The sequence below is a fragment of the Anabrus simplex genome, chromosome 1 (genome assembly GCF_040414725.1).
Source record: "Anabrus simplex isolate iqAnaSimp1 chromosome 1, ASM4041472v1, whole genome shotgun sequence".
Lineage (NCBI taxonomy): Eukaryota > Metazoa > Arthropoda > Insecta > Orthoptera > Tettigoniidae > Anabrus > Anabrus simplex.
Genome location: NC_090265.1, coordinates 843,892,832 through 843,914,839, shown reverse-complemented (window position 1 = coordinate 843,914,839; position 22,008 = coordinate 843,892,832). Strand labels below are relative to the sequence as shown.

The following is a 22,008-nucleotide window of genomic DNA, read 5'->3' as shown; positions in this document are numbered from 1 at the left end:
ATGATACGGTAAACGTTAATTAGATCACCGGCAGCTGTACTGAAATGCTTCGGTACGAAACACTCATAGGGCACACAGCAACTGTAATTTGAGATATACAACAAAATTAAGACAAGAATTCAGCTGTAAGTGATCTCCAAGTAGATTTAGAAGGAAAGTAAAGGATTCCTTCCTAAGACCAAACACGTTCCTGAAACTCTCCGTGTGCACATTATACGGCTCTCGCATTTCACGCACTGTAGGCCTACGCACTATTACATTTCCCATCGTTTTCTGCGTTGAGATCGTCAATATAATCTAAGTAATACATAAACACGTTTGAAACGTCTTTCCTCTCATATACGGCACGATATTATCTAGTCTAAACCTCGGTTACTCCATGCACGATGTGAGAGTAAATTCTAACCTATATTCGTACGTTATTTACTTCTTTAGTAATATACTACAAGATGGTGCTCCTCAACATTTTACTCTTGTAGTAATTTAGTCCAGGAGTATCTGAAAAGACTAAAATACTTCGGAAGTAACTTACTCCCGTATGGAAGTCACCGAATGCTGACTTCAAGAGTACTTTACTACGGAAGTAGAACTTACTCTTGGTTGGTGCACGCCACCCTGTGTGGTAAACTTGTGGCCGTGAATTGATAGACGAGATTTCATTGAAAATGCGCTATTTTCAGGTGAATTATCGTGGATCTGGAAAGAGCTCGAATCAAACCGACCTAAAAGAAAAATTTGAACTACGTGTTACTGTGACAAAAACAGGGACAAAGAAAAGTGCTTGGCAAGAAGAATAGAGAAGAAGGAAACTCACCTCGAGCACCAAGTTCACCTGATATCTCGTCTATCAATTCACGAACTCAAGTTTACCACATAGTGTTGGATATAATATTAAAATATAGGACCAAAACTAATGACCCTCTATTAAGTTAAGCTGATTCAGAGAATCCATACAAGACATATGTCATTAAATCTTTTAATCTAACAACCAGAAAATCTGAGCAATATAGATGGTTCATTGATTACATTCTATGAGGAACTGTTTTCTATAAAAATTGGTCATTGAAAATGGTCTTGTACCTACTTATATTTTACAACAATACTCTAGAATGAAACCTTCTGTTAGTGTATTATTGTAAAGATCGCTCATGACAAAATGTCCTAAAATGATTTTATACCTCTTCATGGCTAGTTGTAAGTCTTTAACAGCTGAATAAGATACACTTAAGAAGGAAATTTTATCTGAAACTTTGTGTTATAATTAATTTTATGTATAGTTACAAACAGTAGACAATGCAAGGAGATTTATGTTTGGAAGATTGTATACAGAATTTTTTTACGACCATTCTAGAACCTCATAAGGGGTGATTTGTCTCTGTTTTTCAACTACATAAGTTTTATGGGATATATGCAATTGTAAATAACTAAACTTATTTTAGAAGGTTCTGTTTATCTACATACATATGTTATAAATATTTTAATGTAGTTATCAAAATGTCCTGCAACAATCTCCTAGGCTGATGATGGCAAATAAAGTTGCCGAAACCGGTACCAAAAATGACAACAAAAATGTGATGTTTTAATAATTTCACTATTTTGTAGTATTGAACAAACTTCTGCTACAGCTGAAGTTATCTGCAAAAGTGATAGAATCATTAAAATGTTCATGAAACTGGAGAACACTAAGTACACCATCATACAAGTGTATGCCCCACAGACAGGCTGCAGTGAGGAAGACAAAGAGAAATTTCGGCAAGACCTGGAAGATACAGTTAATGAGGAAAATGTTATTATTATTGGAGATCTAAATGCGCAAGTTGGGGTAGACAGACTTGGGTACGAGAACATCATTGGTCCACATGGATTTGGACAAAGGAACCCAGAAGGAGAACAACTATTAGATCTGTGCAGAAGAAATAATCTTATAATCAAAAATACATTCTTCAAAAAAAGAGACAGTCACAGAATAACAAGATACAGTTGGGATGGCCAGTATAGAACATCGATTGACTACGTAATCACAAATAAAGATGATGGCAGGTACATCACAGATGTAAAGGTCATCCCAAGTGAAAGCATGGACAGTGACCACAGATTGCTGGTAGTAGACTTCAAACATAAGACAAATGAAACGCAGAAATGTATTACGAAAAAACCAAGGGTTAAAACTTGGAAGTTGCAAGAAGTCCAAATAAAGGAAGAATACAAACTAAGGATTCAACAGAGTTTGCCGAAGGGTGAAGTAACCAGCGTTAATGAACAATGGAAGGCCTTCAAAGACACCTTTGTGGGAAAAGCCAAAAACCTATGTGGAGTTACAAGTTCTATCAAAAGAAAAAAGGAGACACCATGGTGGAATGATAGAGTGAAAACAGCGGTGAAAGAAAGAAACCAAATAAAGAAGGCACTGGACAAGGAAAAACAAAAACAGGGACAAGAACGAAATGAACAAGAAATACAAAGACTTCAAGGAGTATACAGGAACAAGAAACTCGCTGTAAAGAACATTGTAAGGGAAGAAAAAGAGAAGAAATGGAATGAGTTTGCAGACAAACTGGAAGAGGACAGTAGAGGAAATATGAAATTGCTATACAGAATAGTGAAAAACAAGCAAAGGGATCAAGAGACCATAAAAGCAATAGAACGTGATGATGGAACTCTGGCACAAGAAGAAAGAGAAATTAAACAAGAACTCAAGATCTATTTCGAAAAGCTGTTGAATGGAGATACAGAAAACATAACAACGGATAGAGGAGAGCCAAGTCGAGGAACCACAACTGAACCACCAATTACATGGCTTGAGGTTGAAAATGTGCTCAAGAACATGAAGAAAGGAAAGGCAGTGGGCATAGATGAACTAAGTGTAGATATGCTGAAAGCAGCGGGAATTCCAGGAATCCAATGGTTCTACAGACTGCTCAACAAGATATGGGAGGAAAATACTATTCCTGAGGACTGGAAGATGGGCATCATTGTACCTCTGTTCAAGAAAGGAAGCTGACAAAAATGTACTAATTACCGTGGTATCACACTACTGTCTCATGTCCTGAAAATATTGGAAGAAATAATAGAGACCAGAATCAGAGATATTGTTGAACCAATTTTGGAAGAAGAGCAGTATGGTTTCAGACCAGGAAGGTCAACTACAGACCTTATATTTGCAATTAGGATGCTAATGGAAAAATACTGGGAGAAGAACAAGCCTTTATTTCTAATATTTTTGTACATTGAGAAAGCATACGATTGTGTACCAAGGGAAAGAATTTGGCAGTGCATGAAAGAACTTCAAGTGCAAGACAGCCTCATAGACAAAGTGAAAATGTTGTATAGTGGGAATAGAAGTTGTATTCAAGTAGGATGTGGTTTGTCGGACTGGTTTGAAACAAAGAGAGGAGTGCAGCAGGGCAGCTCATTGTCACCACTTCTATTTATTATTGTAATGGATGTAGTAATGAAATCTATTAAAAGGAAAGAACATGGAGATATCAAAGCCTTCACATTTGCAGATGATGTTGCGATCTGGAGACTCAGAAGAGGAATTGGGAGAGAGAATACAAAGCTGGAATGAGGAGTTTAAGAAATATGGTTTATACATCAGCAAGACCAAGACGGTGGTGATGAAAGTGTATGGGGAAGGAGCAGAACCAATAGTCATGTTAAATGAAGCTCAACTGGACAGCGTTCCAGTTTTCAAATACTTGGGTACCGTTATATCAAATGACAACCTAGCAAAACATGAGGTGAACAATCGAATCAATAAGGCAACACAATTTTACCACCAGGTAAGACACCTGCTGTAGGATGAGCAAATACCCATGAAAAAAAAATGACATTGTACAAGTCCTCTTATACACCAATTCTTACACACAGTCTCGAAACCACAACACTGACCAATAGAGATAATTCCAAACTTCAGGCAGCTGAAATGAAATTCCTACTCACTATGATCCAAAAAACCAGGAAAGACAAGATTAGGAATGAGAAAATTAGAGAAGAAGTAGGAATAGATGATTCTCTCCTCAATAAGATTCAGATATCAAGACTGAAGTGGTTTGGTCACATGAAGAGGATGCCAGTAAACAGAACTGCAAGGAAGGAATTTGACAGAAAGGTAGAAGGAAGACGACCCGTGGGAAAGCCACAAAGGAAATGGATAGGTTTAGTTAACAGCGATGTACTGTTGAGAGGTCATGATTGGGACAAGTTGGTGAAGGAAGAATGGTACAAGGACAGGATGAAATGGAGGAGGCTCATATACCACACCCGGGAAACTGGAGATGGTTTAGGATGATGATGATGATGATGATGATGATGATGATGATGATGATGATGTAGTATTGAACAGGTGGAAAACCCTACCTTTATCTTTGATTGAAAATTTTGTTTCAATACAGACCAAAAATGAAATTTTTGACATTAAATTAAACATTACCCACACCCGTAGACCAGGCTCCAGACGTCCAGATAGTACAGACACATGTCAAGATCGACACATTGTGTAAGCAATGGTGGCCGACTGACCATCATCCAGGAACGAAATATGGTCACATGTTGCACCTGCTCTGTCACCTAGGACCATTGGGAACCATCTGCTTGCAGCAGGATTACGATCACGTGTGCCTCTGGCCAGGCTACCAGTGACACCACAACACCGCCAAGCACAGCTACTCTGTTGTCGTGAAATAGTCGACTGGAGAGGAGAACGGTGCTGTGTTGTCGTCAGTGATGAGAGTACGTTCTGTCTGTATGCAAGTGATGGATGTACAGATGTATGGCATAGACCTTGTGAGCAACCTATTCCAGAGTGCATTCGTCCACGATATTCAGGTCCCACCCCAGGCTTCATGGTGTGGGGGTGCCATCAGTTACAACTCATGGTCACAGTTGGTGTTCCTGTAGGGTAACGTAACCAGTGCCGGCAGTTATTGCACAGCTTGTTGTCCCTGTGCTACTGCCATATCTTCGACGGGAAGGTGATGTGCTTTTTTAGCAGGACAGTCATGGAGAAAATCCAAGGTGATCGCATTTCTGAAACCTGGAAAGGAACCTTCGAACCCTAAAAATTTCAGACCAATCTCCTTACTCTGCCACCTATACAAAATAATGGAAAGAATGTTGCTCAATCGCTTAATGGGAGTAGTAGACCAAGTCCTAATCCCTCAGCAATGTGGCTTCCGCCCAGGAAAGAGTTGCACAGCACAGGTTTTACATCTAACCCAGCATATCGAGGACGGGTTTGAAATGAAGAAGATTACTGGTGTGGCTTTTGTGGACCTCTCAGCCGCCTACGATACAGTAAATCACAGGATATTATTACACAAACTTTATAGAATGATTACAGACATCAAGGTAACCTAGATGATAGCTACTCTCCTGGAAAATCGTCGCTTTTTTGTCGAATTCCAAGGACGCCGAAGCAGATGGAGGAATCAAAGGAATGGACTACCTCAAGGCAGTGTACTGGCTCCTATTCTTTTCAACATCTACACTAATGACCAGCCATTACCGGAAAATACTAAAAGCTTTATATATGCCGATGACCTTGCACTTACTACTCAAACTGATACCTTTGATGAAGCAGAGATCTCTTTAACTGTTGCATTAGAAGAGCTAGGTACGTATTATGAGAAAAACCAACTCAAACCAAATCCAGCTAAGACTCAAATCTGTGCGTTCCATCTGCGGCATGCGCAGGCCTCTCAGAAACTCAAAGTACTATGGAAGGGGAACTTACTGGAACACTGCTTTACACCAAAGTACCTGGGAGTTATGCTGGATCGCACATTAACATATAAGAAACATTGCCAAAACCTGAAACACAGATAGCTGCCAGAAACAACATTCTACGAAAGTTATCAGGAACAAGTTGGGGAACACAACCACAAACAATTAGAACATCAGCTCTAGCTCTATGCTATTCTGCAGGAGAATATGCCTCCCCGGTTTGGTACAGGTCAGCTCATACGAAGCAGGTCGACATCGCTTTAAACGAAAGCTGCAGGATCATCACTGGATGTTTGAAACCTACACCCATTGAGAAGGTCCAACTTTTAGCTGGTATTGCTCCCGGTGAGATTCGTAGGGAGGTAGCAGCTAACAAAGAAAGGCTCCAGGCATCTACTTCAGAAGCACATCCTCTCTATGGATACCAACCAGCCACACAGAGGCTAAAATGTAGGAAAAGTTTTCTCCGCACATCAGTTAACCTTGAGGGGAAAGCAGAGAATGCTAGAGTCACAATGTGGAAAGAAAGAATCCACCACCTTTCCAACTGGATAGAGCCAAAGGAAAGTCTTCCATGTGGACACCAGGAGAAGTGGACAGTATGGAAAGCCCTTAACAGACTCCGTACAGAAGTCGGCAGAACCAAAGTAAACTTGCGGAAGTGGGGCTTCTCAGGTGATTCATCACTTTGTGATTGCGGAGAGCAGCAGACGATCCAACATCTATGTCAGTGTGTTTTATGTCCTTCAATGTGCACTATGAAAGACTTGATTGCAGCCTCCCCCAACGCTATTGACGTCGCCCAATACTGGGCAAGCATCATCTAGCTCTCGAATATTGTTGCTCTATCTGAGATTGTGTAATAGACTTGTATATTTGTATAGTAGGAATGTAGATATCTTGTTGCTTTTTGTTAAATATCTATAAGTAAAGTTGATACTTCTGACATGAATAAAGAAGAAAGCAGGACAGTGCTGCAAGGCAACATGCTCTATGTGGTGTACAACTGTCCTGGCCAGCAGGATCACAAGATCTCTCGCCAGTTGAACACGTATGGGACATGATGAAGTGGGAACTCACGTGTTCTCCAGAGCCTGCAAGAACCATTGGCGAGTTGCATCAAGAGGTGCTTGGGACAGTCTTATCGCAGAATACCATTTGGCACATTTATGATCATTTGCATGTGCGAATACATGCCTGCATTGCCGCCACTGTGTATTGATGTGACTGCTTGGGCACGCTTTACTGACACGTGTGTTTCATTTGGTCTGAATTTATTCATCCTGCAATGATGAACCTGTCACATCAATTGTGAATAAAATAACCGTGTCCTTGGGGATGTTGCATGGCTTTTTTTTTTTTTTTTTTTTTGTAGTAATGGACCAGTCCTTCCATAAATGGGATAATTACATCATAGTATTCTGCCTACCTTGACTAATGTGCATAAGTATGCTAGACTGCAATGGTATATGGAACAACGTCACTGGGGACAGGAATGGCAGTAGATAGTGTTTTCGGACGAATCCAGGTTCTGTTTGTTTGAAAATGATGGCCGCATTTTGATTTGCTGCAGACAGGGGAAGAGGCATCACATCGACTGCATTCGCACAAGACATACAGTGCCACACATGTGATCGTAATCCTGCTGCAAGCAGGCGGTTCCCAATGGTCCTTGGTGACAGAGCAGGTGCAAAATGTGACTGGATTTCGTTCCTGGATGATGGTCAGTCGGCCACCATTGCTCGCACAATATGTCGATCTTGACATGTGTCTGTACTATCTGGACGTCCGGAGCCTGGTCTACGGGTGTGCATAATGTTCCACAGACCACTGCTGAAAGCAGCGACACACTGCCAATACTTTGTGCCCAATATGTGCAGCAATTCGTCAATACGTCCATTCAGCTTCCTGCAGGCCTACAATTCGACCCCATTCAAATGGATGCTCTCTGGTTAACAGATTTGCCCTGTCAGGTACCATCATCTTGATTTTTTGCATATTACAATAGAAGTCCATTGTAGCAAGAATTGATAACAGTGAAAAATTTACTTGCTATAACAGTGTGTTGTTAAATCTGATTTTTTGTAAAAGTCATGGAAAACCCCATGCATATTAGAATCAGTATTAATGGCAATAAGTTTGTTCAAAACTTGCATTTTTGCAGATGATATCCACACTACGGCTTGCTCGTTTGTTATCTTTCGAAATCCGATACTGCGTAAAAGTGTATTTTTAATTTCATTCAGAAAAAATTATAGTATCACTCCAGAGGCCTCTGTGGCAAGCGTTCTAGTTTTCTTCTTCTGGGCCGATGACCTAGATGTTAGGCCCCTTTAAAACAAGAAGCATCATCATCATCATCATCATCATCATCACTTTTCTTCTTCAAACAGAGTCACCTAACCTAACCGTATATGTATCATGAAAACTTATTTCAGGCGCACATAGAGAAATGATGACCCCCTCGCTACAAAATTATATGGGAACAGCCTTTCTGAAATTTAACTAGACATGAGAAAATATGTAGGTCGAGTCATAAGTCATGGCAACTGGTTTTGTTTTTTTTTCCTCGCGAACTGGAGACAACACAGAAAATCTAGGATATGCATTTGGAAACGTATGGTATGTACTTGCATATGATGCCACTAGATGGTGTATGTAAACAACAGTGTGGGTCTAAGCATGCCCCCACGTTCAGTGAGAGCATCACAAAATGGAAGTCAATATACAGGAGCAACGATCGTATATTAAAATAGCAGTTCTCTGCAGCTGAAATACACGCCAGTGCCATGCAGAGCTGCGGGAAGCATTAGGTGTGTGACTATGATCTAATCCCCAAAGTCAAGAAACCATTACGTGGACAACAGTTTGCTAACAAAGAGGACAACGTGACAGCAGTTCAGAGAGAGGTGTCAAACGTTAGCGATATACATGCAGTGAATGGTATTCAGCGCCTGGGTGATTATTTCAAAGGTCTGTAACCAGAGGAGACCTGTCCTTTGTACGTAGTCTTGTGTATTTGCTGTCTATACCATAATAAAACAATGTTTACCAATGGCCTGTGTTCTGTCACTTTCCTACGGGAATCTCCTGAAGTCAGAATTTGTCTTCAAGCGCTATGCATAAAAACACGCCCTATATTTTCAAATGCATATCTTAGATTTTATGTGTTGTCTCCTGTTCGCGAGAAAAAAAAATAGTTGCCATGACTTATGATTCGACTTCTGTATAAACTATCCTCTGAATCAGAGATATACTCTGCCATATCTTGAGGTGTATCACATTCTTTTTTTAATTTCAGTATATAACATTAAAAATTAAGCGATCGTTTACTTCAGCCTTTATTTCTAGCGAGTTAGCAACTGTTATCGGCCACATTATTTACGCATTTATTACAAAAACGTGTTATCCTCTTTAATTTTGAATTTTCTTTTAGAAAACTGCAGTCGAAGAGCGTTATTAATCGACTCCGAAATCACCTTCAAATGTCGAAGAGAGAGTTTGCAAGTGTACTTACCAAGAAAACTATATGGTACAGAAGATGACAGATTGCATTTTGTAGCAAATGTTTCCGTTTGCTTATTCAAACAGCATCACCTAACCAAACTTAACCATGCTATATATTTCACGAAAACATATTCCAAGCACCAGTAGAGAAATGATAACATTGTTGCCTATAAGTTTAACTAGACGCAAGAAAATATAAACCAACCTCTAAAATCAGTCATACACTCTGCCATATCTTGAGGTGTATCAATTCTTACTTAATTTCATTGCCTAGTATTAAAATTAACTGATCGTTTACTTAGTCCGGCCCCGCGGTGTAGGGGTAGTGTACTTGCCTCTTACCCGGAGGCCCCGGGTTCGATTCCCGGCCAGGTCAGTGATTTTTACTTGGATCTGAAGGCTGGTTCGAGGTCCACTTAGCCTACGTGATTACAATTTAGGAGCTATCTGACGGTGAGATGGTGACCCTGGTCTAGGAAGCAAAGAATAACAGCTGAGAGGATTCGTCGTGCTGACCACATGACACCTCATAATCTGCAGGCATTCGGGCTGAACAGCGGTCACTTGGTAGGCCATGGTCCTTCGGGGCTGTTGTGCCATCAGGTTTGGGGTTTGGATCGTGTACTTAGCCTTTATTTCTAACGAGTTAACAGCTGCTATTGATCACGTTATTTATGTATTTGTTACGAAAACATGTTCTCTTCTTTCATTTCTAATTTTCTTTACGAAACAGAAGTTGACGGGTATTACTAATAGACTTCGAGATCGCCTTCGCATGTCAACAAGAGAGTTCGCAAGTGCACATAGCGAGATAACGATACCAAAGGTCGCGTTTTGTGGCAAATGCTTCAATTTTCTTATTCAAATAGCGTCACCTAACCTAACTCCATATGTACCATGAAAACATATATCAAGCGCCAGTAGAAAAGTGATAACTTTCTTGCTATAAATTTAGATGGGAATAGCCTTACCGAAATTTAACCAGACGCGAGAAAATATCGTCTAACCTCAAAAATCAGTGATGCGCTCTGCCATATCTTGAAGTGTATCGCATTCTTAATTTCAGTGTACAGTATTAAAATTAAGCAATCGTTTACTTAGCCTTTGTTTCTAACGTGTAAACTGCTATCAACCACGTTATTTACGTATTTATTACAAAGACATATTCTCCTCTTTCATTTCTGATTTTCTTTATGGAACAGCAGTTGACAGGTAACAATAATATTCGTAATAATAGACTCCGATATCACCTTCGAATGTCGACGTGAGGGCTCGCAAGTGCATAGCAAGAAAACTGTAGCGAAGATGATCAATCAAATTTTGTGGCAAACATTTCAATTTTCCTATTCAAACAGCGTCACCTAACCTAAATTAACTGTACTATATATATCATGAAAACATATTTCAAGCGCCAGTAAAATGATAATGTCCTCGCTATAAATTTGCGTGATAATAGCCATTCCGGAATTTAACCAGATAAGAGAAAATATAAAACTAAACCTCTGAAATCAATTATGCACTCTGCCATTACTTGAGCTGTATCCCATTCCTACTTAATTGCAGTATTTAGCATTAAAGTTCAGCGATCGTTTACTTCAGATTTTCTTTTTAATAGTTAACAACTTCTATCAGATATGTTATTTACATATGTATTATGAAAACATGTTCTCCTGTTTCATTTCCATTTTTCTTTACGGATCAGCAGTCGACGTTGACGGGTATTACTAACCGATTCCGACATTGCCTTCGAATTTCTATGAGGGAGCTTGCTAGTGGATGTAGCAAGGAAACGATACTGAAGATGATCAATTGCATGCAATATAATCACTGGGTGCATAAATGTCGGTAACAGAAAAAAATTGTGCACGCTTAATCGCTCGTAATAACAGATTTATCAGTGATAGGGCTCTTGCTGTAACCGAAGGGTAATGAACAGTTTAATATAGGAATTTTGAAGGGACAGACAAAAACTGCCGTTATAACAGGGTTCTCGTTATATGCCATACTCGTTATAGCGGACTTCTACTGTAATTTGCTGTCCCATCTTGGTACTCACATTTTTAACTTGGCTGAGGAACTCTTCAATCTCCTATTCGTCTTCAGCAATGAATGTAGTGTCGTCTCCATACCGAAGATTCAAGATCTTTCTAGCACCAATAGGAAATCCACCATTCCATTCATGAAGAGCAGCTGTCATTATGTGTTCACTATAGATATTGAAAAGCATTGGAAACATTATGCATCCATGGCAGACATCTTCCTGTGTCTTAAAGTTACTAAGGCATTTCTACCTTTAATTCTGACAATTTTCATCATAAAAGTTTTTTTATCATCCAAATGAGATGGGTAGGTTCTCCCATTTCTAGCGGAACTTCCCACATCTTAGCCCACGGAACACAATCAAAACTCTTGCAGTAATCGAAAAAGGAAGCTGAAACTCCCTGCTTTCTCAATGTTGTCAAATGTTCAATAGTTGTTCCCTAGAGTCCTTTCCATTGAAAAATCCAGCTTGCTCTGTGGAAATTTGTGTAGCAAGGAAGTTGTGAAGCCTTTCTTTCAAAATATGCAGCATGATACTACTAGCATGCAAGATACAGGCTAGAGTGCTATAGGTGTCACAGTTGTAGAACTTTATTGTGCAAAAGGATGAAGGTAGATGTGAAGGTAGCCATTTACCACTGCACCAAATTTTATTGCAGATGTCTGTGATAATGTAGACACCAATGCCACCCATCTTCAATATCATCAGTTATGTTATCATACTATAATTTTGTTTCTCACTCCTTCCTTATACAATTTTCTTTTCGTTTACATCATATCGACACAGACAGGTCTTATGGTGTTGTTGAACTGGTTGCAGTTTTCTCTTTTTCTTATCAATTTGGGAGGGACTGTCTTCTCTGCCATATTGAAATCCTGCTTTATATTACATGTCATGAGGTCACCATACTTTGGAAATAAATTTTGTTTACAGCTATCACTGCTTTATACCATGAGCCAAAGATGCAGTTTGGATATTTAAATCACTCATCACTTTCACCATTCAGGATATTGTGATTTGATTCCTTCTTTGTTGAATTATCTGGACTTACAGTTATTACAGATTATTTTCCTGTGATGGCTGTTCCTTTCTTCTCAGGCGTGAGACGATCCGAGTACTGGGACTTCTGGGAGCCTTGGATCCATACAAACACAAGATGAATCTTGGCCAGATTGACTCCCAAGTTGATTCCACTGCCTTACTTTCCATGACGGACCATAAGAGCGAGTCTGAAGCTAGTCATGGTAAGTACGTCATGATACTGCAATGCATGGGGTATTTAGGCATAAAATATCTAGGAACCTTTGCATGTACTAACTTGTTCATCATTATTTCCTAATGGCAACGCCTTATTGCTGCTACAGTTGATATCTTCTCTCTCCAATTCGTTTCGTATGTGCGTAAACCTTGCCACCCCGTGATCTCCACTACCTCTTCTAGGATGTTCTTATGTGGTTTTCCTCTGCCCTTCTTACCCAGTACTTTGCCTTCAAATATATTCTGCAGGAAATTGTTGTGCCAGATAAGATGACCAAATACCAGTGATTTACTTTTATTTACTGTTGCCAGAAGAAGCCTCGGAGTGTTTATTTCTGGAAGCACTTCATCATTGGTTTTCCTGTTGTTCCAGCTGGTTCTCGTCATCCTTCTCCATAGCCACATTTCCTCTGCCTGTAGCCTTTTCTCATCCTCCTTCAAGAGAGTCTAGCTTTCACAGCCATAGACTAGCATGCTCCAAATGATTTCCTTAACGAACCTTTTCTTTTGTTCAGTGCTCAGTGATTTATTCAGTAAGAGCTGTTTCATGTCTTAAAAGGCCATTTTATATAATGCTGTTTTTTCTCTTTATTCTGCAGTACATCTGTTTTTATCTGTTATAACTGACCCTAGGTAGCAGAACTTACACCCTTGCTGTATTGTGCTTTTTTCCAATTTTGAGATGCTTTATTGTCTTTTCTTTTGATTTGCCTACAACCATAAGAGTAGTTTTCTCGGCATTAATATTCATTTTAAAATTATGTAAGGTGGTTGTTAATTTATTCAGTATCATCTGCATATTCTTTTGTGGAATATCATCAGAAAATCTAATACAATGTTTGGTAATTCATTTATTTTTATTCCAAGTGTTTGTGACTTACAAGATTTTAGTGGCAGATTCAATGTATAAATTAAACAGAAATGGTGATAAGTAACAGCCCTGCTGCAATCCTTTCCTGATTTTGACCTTGCAAATTGTTTCAGTATTCTCAGTATTTATCCTCTGGTTAATGTAGAGGTTTAGTATTGCTCTTCCGACTTTCCAGTCCAAATTGACATGTTTCATAATTCTGAACAGTTTTTTCCATTGAGCATTGTCAAAAGCTTTTTCCAAGTCAAGGAATGCTATGTCAGTATTTCTGTTCAGCTCCAGCTCCAAGATGGTTTTCAGTGCAGTGATGGCTTCTCTGGTTCCTACACCTGTCCTGAATCCAAATTGGTCAGCCTCCACGTTTTGCTCAATTTTCCTCTTGATTCTGTTTTTTATTATGCATGTCAATTTTGCAGCATGTGAAATAAGACTTAATATTCTATAATTTGAGGATTATGTTGCATTTTTTGTTTGTTTGTGTAACAGCACTGCTTTGCTTTCTACAAAATCAGCTGTCAAGTTTCCAGTTTCATAACATTGCTCTATGATCTTGTACAGTTCATCCTTGAGTTCTGTTCCCAAGTTTTTTTCATATTTCAGCGGGTATTTTGTCAGGTCCTGGTGCTTTTTTTTCTACTCAGCTGTTTCACAGCTCCTTCAAATTCACATTTCATGATAGGACCTAGTTCATCTCCTGGGACTAGTTCACATTTTACTATGTACTCATCCACGTTAGTAATACCTGCACCTTTATACAGTTCCTTGAAGTATTCTTTCCATCTCTTTATTACCTCCTTTCATTAACACATTTCCTTCATTTTTTGTGAGACTGGATTTCATTCTAGCCTTGAATTGTCGTCTTTTTGACTTGACTGTTTTTCTATGTTTTTCTACTGCCTCTCTACATTTCTGTGTGACTAGATTCTTTAGTTTCTTGTATTTTGTCTGTCCTTATGGAGTATTTGTACTGTGCTGTTTATTTCTTTTCTGAATGAGTTTTAATGTATCTTCTGTCATCCACTACTTTCGGGGCTGTAGAGTCTTGTTTTGTTTTTTGTTTTACCCAGAGTGCTTCATCTGCTGCTACTGTAGCAGAAGATCTAATGGTGTCCCGGTCTAATTTGTTATCATTGTGGAAAATTTCATCTGACTCTTCTTCAAATATTTGTGATGTTGTTGGATTGTTTAACTTTCCTAAATTCCACTTATTTCCTCTTCACTTCCTCAATCTCTTCAGCCTGATTTGACATTTGCTAAAACTGGATGTGATCACTATCAATGTCCATACCAGGGCTGGTTCTAGTACCTTCTCCTTACAAGAATATAATCTATTTGGTATCTGAAACTATCATCGAAGTGAATTCTTCCATCATCATCATTATTATTATTATTATTATTATTATTATTATTATTATTATTATTATTATTATTATACAGTACACTGACTGAGCAAATGTCATGGGATAGCGGAGCACTGATGCGCAGGTGTGTTGTCTGCGCACCACATGCCCCCTGTGCCAGCGGCAGTTGTATAGGAGACCTTGTGAGCAGTGGCTGTGTATGCGACAGGTGTAACGTGGAACGTCGTCGTGAGCTGACACCGTTTGAACAGGGTGTGGTGGTCGGTGCCCGACGGATGGGAAGTGCAATTTCGGAAGTGGTGCGGGAATTTGGCTTCACACAATCAACCATGTCCAGGGTGTATCGTGAATGGTTGAATGCGGGTGTCACCGTCCACAAGAGACGAACAACTGGCCATCCAGCCACTCTCGATGACCGTGACCGGCGACATCTGAGACGGATTGTCAATAGTGACAGACGGGCAACCGTGCAACAAATCACAGCTCAGTTCAACACAGGCCGTGCTAAACACGTCTCCCAGTTTACAATCTGTAGGGACATGGGTTCTATGAGGTATGGGAGCCGGCTCCGCACACGGGTGCCACTGTTAACCCAAATGTCATCGGCACAACGACGCACATTTGTCGCCAGTCACCAGGGATGGACACTGGAACAATGGCATAACGAGATATGGTCAGACGAATCACGATTTTAACTGCACCATGCCGATGGGAGGCACCGTGTATGGCGCAGACCACATGAAGCGAAGGATCCCGCCTGCCTCGAAGGTGTGGTCCAGGGCGCTGGTGTCTCTGTTATAGTCTGGGGTGCATTTTCCTGGTATGGAATGGGCTCCCTAGTTGTTCTGAAAGAGACTTTGAATGGTATGCTGTATGTTGAGCTGCTCGGAGACCATCTCTGCCCATTTTTGGCCTTCCAGTGCCCAGACGGTTCTGCGATGTTTCAAGATGATGACGCACCGCCACATCGCTCCCACGTCGCCCGGGAATGGTTCCAGGAACATGCAGCAGAGGTCCAACGACTGCCATGGCCACCCAGGAGCCCCGATATGAACCCTACTGAGCATATCTGGGATGTCCTGGAACGCAGGCTCCGTGCCATGGATCCTGCACCCACGAACAGACCAGCATTGGCGGCCTCTCTGCAAACGATTTGGTGTCAGCTGCATCGAGAAAACTACCAGGGACTTGTCGACTCACTTCCACGGCGTCTCACTGCAGTTCGCAGGGCGAGAGGAGGCCTCACACGCTATTAGGTGACTATCCGATGACATTTGCTAAGTCATTGTACACAAAACAACATACATAAACAGTAAGCACTAATTTACATATATATTATAACATCTGAAACAATCATGCAAGCAAAAAGGTGTTCAAAGATTCAGATCTAAATTTTCTAGTCATCGTATTGCCACAGTACAAACCATCACAAAGTCCTGTGTTGATCCGACGAACGCCCTGCCAACACATTCGGTGACAATATGCTTGATAGTCTGCTTAACTGCACCACAATCACAGGCTGAGGAAGACCTTATGCCCCACTTAAACATCATTGATCCGCATCTTCCATGGTTAGTATGACTCCGTTGAGGGTTACCTATGTCTTGCAGGGCAAGCCAAAGACAGCTGAAAGATTCTAAAGTTGAACGTCTGCCATTGAGTTGGAGCTACACTTCCATGTGTAATGTCTTCTATTAGTCATCTCAAATATGGTGTTCACTATTACCAAATCCTGTTCTTCACTAAAGTCCATCAAATATATTCCTCTGACCTATGTGTTCCTTAGACCAAATCTACCAGCAACTTTTGTAGAAATATTGTTGCCCACAACAGCATTGAAGTCTCCTATTATGATTAAATTTTCTTTGCCATTAATTATTTGAATTATGTCTTCAATTTTATTATATATTATTGCAACTTCTTCATCTCCATGTCCAGTTGTTGGCAAGTATGCCTGTATTATTAGTATAACTGCTGGTTTAGCAGTACAGCCACTCCACACTGCCCACCATTCTCTACTCCTCTATAGATAATTCTGAACTATCCACTGTTAAAATCTCCTTTTCCAGGCCACCTAGTATCTCGTATGTCTGGGATGTCTGTATTGTTTTCATCCATAACAAATTTTAGTTTCTCCAGTCTTCCTGTTTTCAACATTGTTCTTGTATTCCATGTCCCTATCTTGAAACTTTCTTCATACTTCAGACGCTTTCTTTCGCTTGCTTACGACCTGGGAAACCTGATTTACTCCCCTGCCGGATCTTGGTGACTGAGTACCATGATCGGTATTATCCAGGTTACAGTTTGCACTCTCCATGGTTGCTATTCTAGGGAGGCAATGTGGTAGTTTCCTGTTGTCTTCTGCATCACAGTTTTACTGCCATTCAGGCTGTCCTGACCATGCCAATAAATGCTCATTCATAGTCCAGTTGACAACCTCGTCCTGCACTGTGCTGATACTGATAGCGCTGCTTCTACTACCAACCCTTAGCACAGGGCTGCCTCTTCTACCATCTCAACCGTACCAAAGCCTGTCTTCTCCGCTGTAGGTACTGTTAAAGTCTTCACTTGTAACCCTGAGCTGGGACCCTCTGGAACTCACACACGGCAGGGGTGCCACCCTCTGGGCAGGGCTGCCTCCTAAGAGGGTCTCTACCTGCTACCTGTTAACTTGTTTAGATTGGTAAATGTATTTACAAGTGTGGAAACTCACAAGAATTATTACTGATAAATATGTGGAGCATCTAGAAGAGTGGTATTGGTGGCTAGCTTGGGTTACTACCAGTACTGTCAGTGGTGAGTTTGAAATAGACAGTTGATGCACTGACATATTAGATGATTTGTTGTAACACCTAGTGAGGGGTCACAATTTTTGCTGTTAGTGAATGAACTAGTGTCTTCAGCAGAGGCCGGGATAATCCTGGAATGGAGCTTCACATCCCATGTCCCAAACTGTAAAGAAAATATTCTGGAATTCGGTAATACTTTATATTAAATAATAATTGTCAATGTTATATTAGTGCTGTATGGCATAAAATGTGTTTGGAAAATTAATTATCAGAAAAAGGGAGGGGGGGGAGAGAGAGAGAGAGAGAGAGAGAGAGAGAGTGTGTGTGTGTTTTTTAAGGAGTATTTAATTATTAATAATGTTATTGTTTTTTACGTCCCACTAACTACTTTTGGCAGTTTTTGGAGATGCCTAGATGCCAAAATTTTGTCCCATTGGAGTTCTTTTACATGCCAGTAAATCTCCCGACATGAGGCTGGTGTATTTGAGCACCTTCAGATACCACCGGACTGAGCCAGGATCAGACCTGCCAAGTTGGGGTCAGAAGGCCAGCATCTAACCGTCTCAGCCACTGACATCATACTAGTAGCACAGGGCAATAACTTTGAAGACTGAATAAATTCTTACGGAGGACCTCAAGAAGATGTCAACTTTCTAGACCTGGAGATTGATCCCAACAAAAACTGAAGTCTCTTGTTTCCATCTAGCGAATCATGCTGCAAACTATAAACCAAGAGTTCTGCTCAATGGACAAAAGCTGAAGTACAATCCTTTCCCAAAATATCTTGGAGTCACTTTAGATAAAACCCTTAACTTCAAAGAGCACATCACTAAGCTTTCTCATCAAGTCGCCGCAAGAAACAACATACTGCATAAGTTCTGTGGTACCTCCTGGGGAGCCTCTGCTGATTGTCTACGTTTAACTGGCATCAGCCTTGTCTGCTCGGCTGCTGAGTACTGTGCTCCTGGTTGGTTGGAAAGTGTACATGTGAAGAAGGTAGACACAAAATTGAATGATACAATGCGTTGCATTACTGGTACCATCAAATCAACTCCATGTCACTGGTTACCTGTGCTGATTCACATCCCTCTACCTCACTTAAGGCGGAAGCAAGCTCTACTAAGGGAAGCTAAATAAATCTTTGCATCACTCTCTTTGCCACTGCACCAAGAATTCTGTCATCCGTCACTGCAGCGACTGCAATCAAGAAAACCAGCAAGTGTCGCTGCAGGGCAACTCATTGCAGATGGATTTGACCTAAATGAAAGCTGGAAGCATGAGTGGTTAACAAAAACATTGGGAACAAATGTCCACCATCTTGATCCCACAAAGAAGCCAAACGGTTTTGACCTACCGAGGAACCTCTGGTGCTGTATCATCAGGTTAAGGACTGGACATGGTTGTTATAATTATTTCAGGTACAAGTGGGGTTGGATCAGTTCACCAATGTGTGATTGTAACCTGGAAGAACAGACGATTGAGCACTTGGTCCAACGCTGTCCTCTTCATTCGTACCTGGCACTCCTGACGATTTGATCGCTCTCACACCTGGTTTAACTGAATGGCTGAGAAGGATGGACTTCAAAGTTTCATTTTGTCTTGTATATATATATTGTATAAGATCACCATACGATTAAAAAAAGCCACTCAGCCTGGACTGCGTTGAGCCCTTCCCGCGTTCAGGTACGACACGGCCATCAATTCCCAACAGTCAGATGTAATCTCAGGGTATCTCATCAAATAAGAAAAATATTTAATTTTTCTTGTAGGTTAGGCTTTGCGTGAATTCCGAGAAAAACATATGGACCGTACGCGATAATCACCGATGAACGTCTCCATCCTATTGCATAAAATGTAAATCCATCAGTGACCGCAATGCGCTAATGCAAATCACATGAAAAACATCTTACAAACTAAATCAATCTACTTACAGCTACTATAAATTATCACTCACTGAATTATAAAATGATGAGGAAACACATTTATTAAACTAGGAAAAACTCAAAGGAACTGAGAACTCGTTTCATTATGACACACAATCGTTGTTTAAAATAAATAATAATTCATCAAATTTAATATTTAAGTCGGCGCTGGCTTACTAATAAAATAACATGATATTATGAATTCAATATTTCTGAAATGAAATCAAATTACCTATAATCATCCTTGAAAAATTAAATTAGTCATTCACATGCATCAATGTAACACAATTACATTAGAATTAGGATAATTTGGAATTCCTCCTTATAATTTATACACTTCTAAGTCATGAAATCTGAATTCGTTAATGTAGAATATCATTTTGAAGAACTATATTATGACGACTGACATACTAAGGTTTCCATCCCTACTGCCTCTTAAATCATGGCTCCTAATCCACTATCCTCTCATTTAAAATTTTAGCATGAATTATAAAACAACAATCAAAATATAAAATAATCTATCTTACTATTCTATCTACATAATTCTTAATTTATTGCAATTCGGATCGATATGCATTCATTCGTTAAGTTTATCTCAAATATGTCTTGTGTGCAAGTAATTCAACAAGTATCTGCAGTATGATATCTCGGTACTACGTTTATACGTCGGCTCTACAATATATATCGTCTTGCCTACCTCACATTTCACATATTTTGAGAATACGTCACAAAGTTCATATATCTATATATTAATAGCTGTATTCGATACTACATCACCTCTCAAATCTCAACTATATACGCTTATTCACCATCCATACCTTATTTCAAGTCACTCCCGCGGTGTATTTCTCTTCCAGTACTTGCATCGTCTAACTGAAAAAAATGAAATGTCGTATGGCTTTTAGTGCCAGGTTATCCCAGGAAGGGTTCGGCTCGCCAGGTGCAGGTCTTTCTATTTGACACCCGTAGGTGACCTGCGCGTCGTGATGAGGATGAAATGATGATGAAGACAACACAAACACCCAGCCCCCGTGCCATTGGAATTAACCAATTAAGGTTAAAATCCCCGACCCGGCCGGAATCGAACCCGGGACCCTCTGAACCGAAGGCCAGTACGCTGACCGTTCAGCCAACGAGTCGGACATCGTCTAACTGATCCAATATCATTCGTATTTAACGTCTATCATCCATATATATGTCTCATAATCACCACGACACACATTATTATACTCAAATCAACTCATATAACTTCTTACTACCTTATACAACCTTCAGTTAATTCCATTTCATCTTTCTCAATATCTATTCTCATCGCTCATAACCTTCTTCATATTATTTTCAACTACTGGGACATAACATTGTTCTGTTCATAAATACTCCTTTGCATTGATCAATTCTCTTCAAAAATTATGATGCTTAACCTTAAATACTGTATTTGTGCATACGCGATCCACCTGTGACGTAATCTTTGACTGAATGGTTTCGCATGATTCATAGATATTATTCATCATATAACAATCTTTGCAATCAGCTGTTATATTACTTTTCTTCCTACTTGTATTCCCAACTACCTCGTTGAAACATCTGTTCATGCATAGTCATACTTCACGAGATGTCTAATTCTACACTGACTTAATATAGCATTAGCAGCTTAAATGTAACGCACTTCACTTCACTGTTTCACTTGCACATTTAAATATTTCACACTTAGAATATTCTATTCTAATGCATATGCCTAGTTAAATTAAGAATTATATTACTTATTATAAACACTTAGCTCTTGATTAATTCATTTCATTATGTTCCATATTGATATCTATCATATATCATAGAAAGAAAAGAAAGATCCACCTGATCAATACTTATTTATTAAATTTCTTAATAACAGAACCGGTTTTGACTCCTCACAAAGTCATCTTCAGCTGTCTTGTACATTTACATTAGATTACATATTCTTAAGTGTTGTGCCCTGCCAGTTGAAAAGATTGTATTTGACAGTTATTAAGTAGTTATGTTTCAGAGTGGTTAGTCCAATGTTTATATACTTAAGTTTGTTTGAAGACTTAATACACATATTAAAATGATAACTATTTAAACACATTAAAAAGATCACAATAATGATAAAAAATATTTCTATGTACATATATTCTATTACCGTCCAAGTTTTATGGGTAAAACATGTTCTTAAAACAACTTTGTCGTCTTTCGTTATTATGATTCGTCTGATATAAAAAGGTAATGTGCTAGAGTTCAGCTTTATAATGCTCTTGTAATGTGTTGCATCTAGGCTTTATACTTTGTCAGATGAAAGAACGTGTGTCAGAAGCTGAATTGACATTTTTCAAGTGAATAGTATTACGCTCATAATAATGGTATGTCAGGTAACCTAAAACTTATGTTAAATGGCATATTAAGCATAAACTACATAAAGTACACCAAATACAACACAAGGTAAAAGTACACTTTAAGATGCAAATGTCTAGTTATAAGGTGAAGGGTATAAACATTCATGCAAGTTTATGCTGAGTTTGTATGG

The 22,008-nt window shown here is 39.6% G+C and overlaps 1 protein-coding gene across 2 annotated transcripts in view; it reads left to right on the top strand.

The window, feature by feature from the left end:
• Window positions 1–22,008, top strand: part of mTor (serine/threonine-protein kinase Tor) — a 415,570-nt gene that overhangs the window by 148,268 nt on the left and 245,294 nt on the right. For both annotated transcript variants that reach the window (XM_067136412.2, XM_067136411.2), the window contains exon 14: window positions 12,371–12,516. In XM_067136412.2, coding sequence (XP_066992513.2) covers window positions 12,371–12,516 — 146 coding nt within the window. The remainder of the gene's footprint in view (window positions 1–12,370; window positions 12,517–22,008) is intronic.